Here is a 12,249-nt window from a genome sequence, read left to right as displayed (position 1 = left end):
CTTCCAACACTATGTTGAATAACATCCTTGTTGAATGGACATCCTTGTCGTATTCCTGACTGTAGGGGAAAAGCTCTCAGTTTTTCCCCTTTGAGGATGATTTTAGCAGTGGGTCTTTGTATATGGCCTTTATGATCCTGAGGTATGATCCTTTTATCCCTACTTTCTTGAGGGTTTTTATCAAGAAACGATGCTGTATTTTGTCAAATGCTTTTCCCGCATTTGTTGAGAGGATCATGTGGTTCTGACCCTTTCTTTTATTAATATGATGTATCACATTGATTTGTGGATATTGAATCAGCCCTGCATCACAGGAATAAATCCCACTTGATTATGCTGAATAATTCTTTTAATGTATTGTTGGATCTGATTTGCTAGTATCTCATTGAGAATTTTTGCATATGATCATTACTTTAAATTTTGTATCAGGCATATTACTTATTTCTCTTTTGCTTAGATCTGTTGTAATTTTGTCCTATTCTTTCATTTGGGACATATTTCTCTGTCTCCTCATTTTGTCCACCTCACAGTGTCTGTTTCTGTGTGTTAAGAAGGTCAGATACATACATCTTCTCTTCAGAGTAGAAGACATATGAAGAAGAGGTCCTGTAGTGACCTCCAGTGCAATGTCTCCTGTTCATCAGAACCTGGCTCTTCAAAGGAGTCTCCTATGTTGCTTGCATCCTGCTATTGAATCTGAATCGCTTTCCTTTCACTCTAGACATCTGCACTGACTCTCTGCCTGTGATGGACTGTGCTTGCTCTCTGTGATACTAGTGAGCCCCAGGCAGGCTGGCTTTGAGGGGCTGTGACAGCAGAAGGGCTCAGGTGCTGGGTGGCACTGTTAGCAAGATTTGCACTGAGCCACTAGTCCTGCTCTATTCCTCACAGCCCAATGGCCACTGGGGGCATGAAATGCAGCAGCTGTAGTGGCCAGCGGTCTGCAGCATCTTCTCCTGCAGTGGCTGGGTGCAGCATCTATGCTCCCAGTGTCTATGTGCACATGGCTGGGTAAGAAGTATGGCAACTGTGGCGTGTCACATCTGTGCATACAGTAGCTGGGTAGGGTGTGCGGGCTTTAGCAAGATTTGCACTGAGCCCAGGGCCAAGGCCAGCAGGCTTGGAGTCCTCAGGGAGAACTCATGGGCAGGCACACTGCTAACAGGTTGAATAGCAAGTCTCTGTTCATTGTTGCCTCCCACACGTGGCTCTGTGTTCATGCTGAGGGGTGGGGGAGGAAAATGTCACCTGCCAGCTACTTTGTTCCCCTTCCCCCAACATGCTCCCAAATCAATATAAACAGAGCTCCTTCCCATTGTGTAAGCTGTTGTTTCTATGTTACTTCTCCTTGGACTACCATTTCTTTAAGGGTGGATACTGGCTATCACTCCCCCTCCTGGCTTGCCCAGTGCTGAGTCAGCTGGCTTGTTTTTCTAGAGATTTTAAAAAATGTTTTCATTATTTTTGAGAGAGGGAGATCGAGTGTGAGTGGGGGAGAGACAGAGAGAGAGGGAGACACAGGATCTGAAGCAGGCTCCAGGCTCGGAGCTGTCAGCACAGAGTCTGACATGGGGCTCCAACCCACAAGTCTTGAGATCATGACCTGAGGTGAAATCTGATGCTCAACGGACTGGGCCACACAGGTACCCCTCAGTCAGCTGACTTTTAAAGTCCCCTGAAAGCAGGGAATTCAGTCCCTTCTAGTTTCCAAGGCCAGACATGGGAATTCATTTTCCCCATGTGGCCTCCCTGGTGCTTTCCCCTCAGCATGACTGCATCCCCCTCCCTCCTGCAGGCAGATCCTAACCACTGTTTCTGCCCTTCCTAACCTCTCCAATGAGCTTCTTATCTACATTTAGTTGTAGAGTTTGTTCTGCCCGTCTTTGGATCACTCTTCAGTTTATTTACTTGGATGTGAGTGATAAATCTAGCTGTAAAGCTGGGATGAGGTGAGCTTAGGGTTCTCCTACTCCACCATCTTCCCAAGCCCCTCTCCAGCATGATGCCAGTTTTGTTTTGTTTTTTCAAGATTGCTTCGGCTATTCAGTGTCTTGTGGTTCTGTACAAATTTTAGGATTGTTTGTTCTAGTTCTGTGAAAAATGCTGTCAGTATTTTGATAGGGATTGCATTAAGTCTGTAGATTGCTTTGGGCAGTATGGACATTTTAACAATATTTGTTCTTCCAATGCATGAGAGTTGCTAGTGATTCTTTATGTTAATTTTGTTTCCTACAACTTTACTGAATTCATTGACTAGATCTAACAATTTTTTAGTAATTGTAGTCAGTCTTTATAGATTTTCTCTATATAAAATCATCTGTAAACAGAGACAATTTTACTTCTTCCTTTGCATTTCTGATGTCTTTTATTTCTTACCTGATTGCTCTGGATAGGACTTCAATTACTGTGTAGAATAGGAATGGTCAGAGTAGTCACCTTTGTTCTTGTTCTTAGAGGAAAAGTTTTTCAGCCTTTCACTATTGAATATGATATTAGCTGTGGGATAGTCATATGTGACCTTTATTATGTTGAAGTATGTTCCTTCTATACCTAATTTGTTAGGAGTTATTATGAACAAATGTTGAATTTTGTCAAAAACTTGGTGTTACCTACTGATATAATCATATGCTTTTTTTCTTTCATTCGATTAATGTGATGTATCATATTTATTGAATTGTGTATGTTGAATCATCATTGCACCCAGAGATAAATCCCACCAGATCCTGGTGAATGATAATACTCTTAACGTGCTGCCGAATTCAGCTTGCTAGTATGTTCTTGAGAATGTTTGCATCTTATTCATTAGAGACATTGGCCTCTAGTTTTCTTTCCCTTATAGTGTCCCTTTTCTGATTTTGGTATTAGAGTAACCCTGACCTTAAAAAATGAGTTTTGAAGTCTTCCATCGTCTTTGATTTTTTTTGGAAAGAAATGCGAAAGATTGGCATTAATGCTTGCTTAAATGTTTGGCAAAATATACCATTGAAGCCGTCGGGCCTGGAGCTTTTCTTTAGTGGGAAAATTTTGATTACTGGTTTAATCACCTTACTAGAAATTGTTCTGTTCACATTTTTTTTTCTTCAAGTTTATTTATTTATTTTGAGTGAGACACAGAGTGCAAGCACAGAAAGGGCAGAGAGAGAGGGGGACATAGGATCCATAGGCTCCACACTGACAGCAGACAGCCTGATGCAGGGCTTGAACTCATGAACCCCAAGATCATGACCTGAGCAGAAGTCAGATGCTTAACTGACTGAGCCACCCAGGCGGAGTCCCTAGTCTGTTCAGATTTTCTATTTCTTCCTGACTCAGTCTTGGTAAGTTGCATGTTTCTAGGAATTTTTTTCATTTATTTGAGGTATTCCAGTTTATTGGCATGTAATTTTTCTTAGTTGCCTCTTATGATCTTTGCATTTCTGTGGATTCAGTTGTAATGTCTCCTTTCTCATTTATAACTTTGCTGATTTGGGTCTTTTCTTTTTCCCTTGGTCAGCCTTGCTAAAAGTTTGTCAATTTTAACAAAACTAAGAGTTGATTTTATGAAAAGATAATCTTTTGAATTGTTTACTGTTCTCTTATTTCTGTTCTAATCTTTATGATTTTGTTCCTCTGTTAACTTTGGGCTCAGTTTGTTCTTCTGTTTCTAGTTCCTTAGGGTGTAGAATTAGGTTATTTGAGGTATTTCTTGTTTATTAATGTAGGCATTACTGTTGTGAACTTCCCTCTTAGAACTGCTTTGCTGCATTCCGTAAGTTCCAGTATGTTGTATTTCCACTTTCATTTGTCCCAAGATATTTTTAATTTCTTTTTTGATCCAGGCTGTTAAGGAGAGTGTTGTTTAATCTCTGTGCGTTCAAGAATTTTCCAGTTTCCCTTTTTTATGGATGTGTAGTTTCATACCACTATGGACAAAGAGAATACTTGGTATGATTTCAATCTTTCTGAACTTGCAAAGACTTATTGTGTAGTTTAACATAGGGTCTATCCTAGAAAAACTTCCATGCGCATTTGAGAAGAATGTGTATTCTGGTATTGTCAGATAGATGTTCTCCATAGGTCTGTTATGTCCATTTGGTCTATAGTGTTATTCAAATCTGCCATTTTCTTATTGATTTTCTGTCTGGATGATCTATCCATTATTGAAAGGGGTATTGAAGTCTCTAGTATTGTATTGCCATTCATTTCTCCTTTTAACTCTATTACCTTTGAGTTAAACTTTTTTTAATGTTTATTTTTGAGAGAGACAGAGACAGAACACAACTGGGTTAGGGGCAGAGAGAGAGGGAGGCACAGAATCCGAAGTAGGCTCCAGGCTCCGAGCTGTCAGCACAGAGCTTGATGCGGGGCTCGAACCCACGAGCTGGAAGATCATGACCTGAGCCGAAGTCGGACGCTTAACCAACTGAGCCACTTAGGCGCCCCTACATTACCTTTGGTTTATATGTTTAGGTGTTCTGATGCTGGGTGCAAATATTTACAATTATTATATTTTCTAGATGGGTTAACCCCTTTATCGTTATATAATGACTCCTTTGCCTCCTTTTACCATTTTAGTTTTTCTGATAAGTATAGCTACCTTTTGGGTTTTGTTTTGTTGGTTACCATTTAATTGAAATATCTTTTTCTTTCTCTTCAGTCAATGTGTGTCTTTTAGGCAGCATATAATTGGATTTTGTTTTTATTCAGCCATCCTGAATCAGGCATCCCACCAAGTTCCCTGGTCATGGCTCTGCAGATAAAGCCACTGGTTGGGATTATTTCTTGGGCATTGCAGCTAGGAACTCAATTTTCCAAGATCTGACTGCTGGTTGTTGCAAGCTCCTCCCTGTCCTCCATCACAATCAGGTTCCCAGTGGTCAAGTTCTGCATGTTCCCCTGCAATTCCTGTGGGGCAAAATTAGAATGAGGACTGCTAAGAAGTGACCCACAATACTGGGGGTGCTGGATGTTCACACTGAGCTCTCTTTTCCCCTTGAAGGAACTGCAGGCTCAGAGGAGACCTCTTGGCATAGCACTGTACCAGCCTGGAAGAGGGGCAATATGGTCAGCGAGTAGCTGCCCCTCTTACCCTTCTAATGTGGTCATTTTTGGTCCCCATAGTACAGGGGGTGCTTCAGCATCACTGTTGCATTCTAAGTTTCTCTCTGTGGTCTTATCCATGAATGGTTGTTAGTTTTCTTCTTGTGAGGGGGAACAAAGAGAGGAAACTATGTCTCCAATTTGGTGATGTTATTCCTAACACTTGATTTCTTATTAAGTACATCAGAAATTCTCTTCTCTTTCTTTGCCTTCCTCCTCCCTACAAGCCTAAAGACATCTTAAGATATTCACCACATTTTCCTTGTACCCCAAACAGGGAATCAGGAATTGTGATTGACAGAAACACTTGGAATAGCAAAGGCAGGACACCACAGGCAGAAAAAGGTTTTGGTCATGGAGTTAAGATCAGTTTATGCTCAGACCAGGGAGAAAGTTGCACTTAATAAATGTTTACTTCTTTATCCTGATCAGTGCCTTTGGTAATCCTCTACCTAGCTGTGACTGTTCATGGCCCATTCCAAACCCAAAGAGGGACTCACGATTCTTTGCCCCCACTGTTCTACCTGCCCCAAGGATTTATTGGGCCATGATGCTTGGGGTGGAGCTTCAGGCATACTGAACAAAAGTGACAAGCTGAGTCAGTATGGCAAGTTGTCTTATTGGAATCTCTTTGCATTTCATCTCTGGAGACTTTTCATGGAAATTCCTTTTCCTTGGGGCTGCTGTGAAAAAGTTCACACACTTCTCAGCCAGTGATTGAAAAGAAAACTCTTTCAATGGCTTTTTGTCTCAGTTTCCATAAAGTGCATCTCCTTAGTTTAGGCCCTGCTAGGGTTAGGACTTCACTCCCAGGAACATCAGGTCATAGAGAAAACTAAGAAATGGTTGACGTTCTACCCTGTCCAATGCCACTCTGACTGCTGGTACTATATAGGCTAAGAAAACACCTAAGGTCTTTGGGAATCAACCGGCTTATGTGAATACGTATCTAAACTAGGACAGTGTTTGATGGACCTGGTAATGGGAGCATTTCATCTCCTTAACTCACATAGGCAAGATGATAACATAGTTCAAGGGCAGGTTCTGCTCTCTTTAGAAAAGAGTAACCACAACAGGCATTGTTTAGAAACCTTTTTTTTTTAAACAGATGTATGGCCTCTTCCAAAGATTAGCAGACCAAACTAATCAGGGCAATTAAAACATCATACGTAAGTGTCATTGGCTATATTTCATATTTCCTCAACAAAGTTATGTCAATGACATTTTCCAAGTTCTTCTGAGACATCTCTAATTAGTTGGCTTGATATTCTAAAAAAGTAGCCTAGAAACAAGATGGAAAAAAAAATGTACTCTGTCTGAAGTGATTTCTCAGGAGTGTGTAGGAGTAATAAACCTTCCTTTAAAGATCTCACTCTAATTTCTCTTATTCTATGAGAAAAAAATATGACAGAATTTCAGAAGACCCAACTGAAAATATTCCATGTGCATAAATTTATTTTAAATTTTTGCATCACATTATACAAGCATTAAACATGGCTTCATGTTGATGACTATTTAAATGTGAAAATTTGTCATTCATGTCAGTACCCTTTGGCTATTTACAAGTAAGGAATTTCTATACTTTATATATCTCTGTATTTGTATGTACATATGTAAGAATACATGACTATACATATGTACACACAGAAATACATCTATGGCCATACACATAGCTATAGATATGTCATATATAATAATCTCCTCGGAAAGATCTGAAATTAAAAAAAAAGAAAAAGTTGTAAACAGGGTCTTGTCTGTATCGTTCAGTGACGTGGAATTAGGACCATATAATGACATTCTAGGAATGTGTGTCCAGGTGTCTGAATACCCTTATTAGCCCAGTGTCTGTAAAATTCACATGGGACAGAATGCAAAAAAGGTAGCAAACAGGCTGAAAAACAGGCCCAGTATACAAGTTCCCCTTGGTTTTAAAAACGTGAGAATGTAACTGCCCATGATGTGCATGCTTGCTTGGTCAAGAATGGTCTATGGATAGAGAGCAATTGTGTGCTGCAACGTGATTTCACAGCAGCATGATTTCCCAGGTAGTCCTTTAAGGGTGCTGACTCCCCTGCTGCTGCCAATGTCTGCGACATGCACTGCGGTTGCATTTTAGTCATTCACTTGAATGTGCTTTTGCACAGCTGGGAGAAGTAAACAGGTTTCAGGTCCTTGGCTTGGAAATGAACTGTTACCTAGAAAGAGGAAAGAAGGCATTGAAACCCCATGTACACACAATGGCTTAAGAACACGGTGTGCAATGGTTTATTTGTACTCACCATGAATCAAAGGCATTGAAAGAATTTGCAACCCCAAACTGAGTCAGGTATGGTATAAACATTATTGTGCCTGCTTTACAGATGAACAGACTGAGTCAGAAAGGCAGTCTGAAGCAAGGTGACATCCTGCCAACTGTTGGAAGAATAAGACAGACAAATACTATGCTTTCAAGCAAAAATTAGAAATGGCCTCTGGGGAGAAAGCAACCCATAATGATGAGGCCAGAAAAAACTCCCAATTGGTTACTAGCCTTATAGCCCAGTGCAGCCCCTAGAAGTGTAGGTAATGCCGCTTACTGCACCTTGGTCTTGGCTACTGGAGCTCCTGGGAGCAATTCTCTTCACTAATGTCTGCCTCCTACCCTAAACAAAGCCATCTGGATAGTCAGCCATTTTCCTTTGAAGGCTGACCAGAGCCAGAGAAGAGGTGATCAGAATGGGGCTTGGAACAAATTCTAGAATCCCAGAGCGTTAAAACTGGATAGGCTCTTGTTTTATTTTTATTTTCTTTTTAAGTTCTTAAATTAAATTCTAGTTAGTTAACATACAGTGTAATATTAAAAACTGGATAGACTCTTAAAGTATTGTTCAGTCCAACTTCTTTACTTCTGTAAATGTGGAAATCAAATCCACATGAATATTCCATTCCAGGTCGTACAGAGAATGGAAAAGCCAGGTCTAGAATCTGGTGGAGCATAACACAACGTTTAACAATACAAATCCCGTGTAGTGTTCTGTAGCACTTTATTGTTTCATACATGTCTCACATACATTGCCTTATTTGAGCTGCATGTTCTGTCAAATAAACAGGCTCAGAAAAAGCAGGCAATTTTCCCAAAGTCGCATAGTCAGATGGCAAATCTAGGAAATGGCAAAATTATTACGTTGCAAAAAACGTCTTACTTTTAGTGAAACCAAGACCTACTTTGGAATTGAGGGAGGGGCATTGTTCAATATCTATATACTATTATCCTTGTGGGCCTGGGGTCTGGGTCTAAGTCCTCCTAAGTCCTCCAAGGACTTAGTCCTTCCTCTAAGTCCACCTTCATATCCAACTCAAAATATGAGTCCTTCCTCTAAGTCCACCTTCATATCCAACTCAAAATAACCTCCTAGACTCTTAACACAGATCTGGGGCAACACAACTTCACTAGCTGAACAACAAATATCCCTGTAGATATTGTCTACATCGTAATCAATATGAAAAATGAAAAACATACTTTTTTCCCCCTGTATATCTCATTTTTCTTTGGAGGCAAAATTTTGAAAAATGTTTTCAAAGTTAGTCTTCAAACAAGTGGAGGGGGAGAAATGAGGGTGAGGAAGGAAAAAGGAATGCTATAATATTAGATTTACAGAGTACCAAAACTGAGAGCTCATCTAATCATTTGTGAGGAAACTGAGGCCCAGAGGTGAACTGAGTTGTCCAAGGACACACAGCCAATATTTGACTTACCTGAGAGAAGGTCTCAGGAAAACTTTCTGATAAGATATGTGGAAACATTATGAAACTGTCTTACAATGCTTTTAGCCTTGATCTACCTCCTTTATTCACTGAATTGCATTTAATGGGTGCCATGTGCTTAATGCTATGCTAACTAGTCGGAAGAATAAAATTACCATCCATAAAGATACCATTCCTAAAGATGCTTACAATTGTGCTGGGGAAGCCTGATAACTATTTGAAAATCATAAATAATACAGTTCAATATATAGGTCAATACACGTAGTAATGATGCAATAACCGGAGAAGTTTCTAAGAAGTGAGTCTCAGCAGGCTGGTAAGTCTGGGAAAAACTTATTAGAGGGTATGGTGTGACATGGACCATCCTGGAAGGAAACAATAAGTGGGTTATGGAGGGAGGGCCATCTTGGGTGAGATAAAAAGGTGACTGTAATATCCCCAAGGCAACAGGACTCTTTTCTGTTGAAAGAGAACTGCCAAACAGGAGTAGAAGGCAGAAAAGAAGGTTTATTTCAGGGAATAATAAGGCCAAGTCATAAAGACCTTGACTACCAGGCCAAGAGTGTCATGGAGGTAGAGAAGAGTTGCAGGAATTATGTGCAAATGGAAGATAAAGTTAAATTGTGCAATGAAGAAATAAGCTGGCTTGAGAAGCTTCTAAGGAGTTTGACTCATATCAGTAGAATGATGGCAAGCTTTGATTCAAGGAGTTTAAAGCACTAACTTCAACCCAAGGAGAGGTTTCAGACCATGGGCACACCTCTCACCTACCTGGTCATGGCCACTCATTGTGGTGTGCTTTTCCATTTTTCTTCCTCTCCTTTCGTTCCTTCTGGAGACGCTCCAGTTCTGCTTCGTACATCATCTCTTGAATCAAGTATTTCTCTCTTCTCATTCGATCCCTTAGATCTTTGGGGAGGTCTGGGATCAGATATGAAATGAGGTGCTTTATACAAAACACGAGATGCTAAAAACATAAAGGAGAATACAACAAGTTAGGTTTATTGCCCATCCTTAGTGGAAAGAGCTCTGGGAATTGGTGCAAGAATGCCTCTCACTCCAGGGACACGGAGCCTCTCAAGTGTCTGGAAAGTGGAATGAGGTCAAGGGAGGTGTGTGTGAGGAAAGAAGACCATAGGGATAGGTGAGGACCAAACTTGGTCTGATGACACTTCACAGGGAATGAGAAAAGGAATAAGGAAAGAATGTGGAGAACCAGTGGTCAGAGAATGCAAAGGAGAGCCAGAAGTACATATACTGTGGAATCAGAAAACCTAGGGTTGCATCTTGGCTCTGTAGCTTTTATTACTTAAGAGCTGTTTGTTTAGCTGAGAATAAGTCACTCTGAGCTTCAATTTACTCATGTGTAAGATGGGCATTATTGTGAAAATTATAAGAAAATGTTGCAAATACAGTTTGCTTTGCAAATTTTAATTGTAAGAATTATCAGTAGGCCTAAGGGAAGTGATCATTTCAGGAAGAAACTTTTTTCAGGTAAACTGCCACAAATTCTTTACCTGACTTACTAATAGCGGAAACTCTAGAATCACTGTCATTTCTATTTGCCTATATGAGGATTATCAGTAAAGTACCAGATGATAATTTAAAGGCTTTCATAATTCTAAAGTATTAAAAACTTTAAAGAGGGACTGAGTCATTGATAAGTGAATTCCCAGGGAAGGACAACTTGTCTTCTCTTAGTTTCCTGGAGTGAAGAAAAAAACAAATGAAAAAGAGGTATAGGAAACTTCCAGTCCAAGCCAAGAGGCAGTCTTGGTTTTTCTTTAATCTGGCTTTTAACATATACAAATGGGTATCAAATTTCCACTTATAAGTATAGTCATAGAAATACAAATGATTTGGGGCATCTGGGTGGCTCAGTTGGTTAAGTGTCTGACTTCGGCTCAGGTCATGATCTCACCATTTATGAGTTCGAGCCCCATGTTGGGCTTTGTGCTGACAGCTCAGAGCCTGGAGTCTGCTTTGGATTCTGTGTCTCCCTCTCTCTCTCTGCCCCTCAGTCCAAGTAATGAATACTTATTTGTGTCTTAAATATAATGTCATGATGACACACAACCAGAGGCTACCACTTGTATAATACCCAGTTCAATGTTTTCCAGACTATAGTCTTTGAACACCTACATCAGGAAGAATCATCTTGGAGAGCTTGTGAAAAGCAAATTACAGACCTGATGTATCTGAATCTCTGTGAGTAGTGATAATAAAACCTACAATTTTCCTAAAGTTGAAGAACAATGGCCCTAGAGTATTAGGACTAATGATTTCTGGTTTATCCATTAACAATCAACAATGGACTTTCAATTATTTCTTGAACAACTCAAGGTAAAAAAGATTTAAAAAAGAGGCTACATAATATTACTCTAATACTTCTGGACATATGTAATCACATTGAAAGTTCTCACAGTTGCATTTATGCATTATTCTCAGTTACTTCATTATGGCAAAGGTAGTAAAGGAATTGGTTAAGAGAAGATACCTCAAACACAATGATAAAAGCCAATCGAGCTGCTAGGACGTGCCAGAACTGCAGTGTGTAGCCATAGGGCACCAGTGAATGAGGAGGGTCACGGTAGTCTCGGTATCTATAAATATATAGGAGAATGAATGTTACATTCCAAGCTATGATTTTCCTGACTCCCATATCTCATCCATTCCCACTATGTAGTCCTCACTCATGACAGATGGTTTAAAAAGTTTCTCTCTTCTAGACATTTGTCACTTTACTTGTCCATCCTTTCTTCTTCTGGTAAAAGAATATCTCCTCTCCTCTGGGAAATTATCCATGTGGCTTAGGCAGGGTTCACCCCCTACCCTGACTCCAGCTCAAAAGATGATCAGTGAGCATCTTCACCAGGACTTCGGCTAGAATGGTCATTTAGCAAATTATCGCTACGTCCACAGAGGGTAAAAGCCCGGAGCTGCTGCTGGCTATCACAGACTATGTGGAGAGAGCTTCTTTGAGAATGGTAATTTGAACAACTCAGAGCCAGGAGAGAGGCATTGTGTTGGTTGACACTGCTGGAGGCTTGAGATTTAGCCATTACTAATGTATCATCCTGCCAACCTCCCAGTTACCTGAACCAATGACTTTTTAAAAGTCAGTTTATACTGGATTTCTCCCACTTGACAATAGAGTCCTTCCCAACATATGCTCCGACTATAACTTATGAATCAGCATCAAATTCCACAAATATATGTTGAGTACCTACTAGAAGCAAGGCACTGGTCCTAAGAACTTAAATCCATGTAACTCCACTTTATCTTTGCTGTAATGACAGGTGGGGAAACAGAAAAATGACTCTCAATATTACAGAGTTTTCATTAGTCTTGAGCCCAGTATTCTTTTCATTAGCTCTAGAAATGTGTAAAGATCTGGAAGTGCTAGTTCTTCTAACAGTTCTGTAT

General features: G+C 40.1%; 1 protein-coding gene across 7 annotated transcripts in view; it reads right to left on the bottom strand.

Moving 5' to 3' along the window:
• Positions 1-6,516: 6,516 nt before the first annotated feature.
• Positions 6,517-12,249, bottom strand: part of ANO4 (anoctamin 4) — a 412,471-nt gene continuing 406,738 nt past the window's right edge. For all 7 annotated transcript variants that reach the window (XM_027071002.2, XM_027071003.2, XM_027071004.2 and 4 more), the window contains 3 exons: positions 11,321-11,426; positions 9,595-9,790; positions 6,517-7,274 (listed from right to left, as the gene is read on the bottom strand). In XM_027071002.2, coding sequence (XP_026926803.1) covers positions 9,599-9,790; positions 11,321-11,426 — 298 coding nt within the window. In that variant the 3' untranslated portion in view covers positions 6,517-7,274; positions 9,595-9,598. The remainder of the gene's footprint in view (positions 7,275-9,594; positions 9,791-11,320; positions 11,427-12,249) is intronic.

The sequence above is a fragment of the Acinonyx jubatus genome, chromosome B4, assembly GCF_027475565.1.
Source record: "Acinonyx jubatus isolate Ajub_Pintada_27869175 chromosome B4, VMU_Ajub_asm_v1.0, whole genome shotgun sequence".
In the NCBI taxonomy this organism is placed as follows: Eukaryota; Metazoa; Chordata; class Mammalia; order Carnivora; family Felidae; genus Acinonyx; species Acinonyx jubatus.
This window is presented reverse-complemented; position numbering and strand designations above follow the sequence as displayed.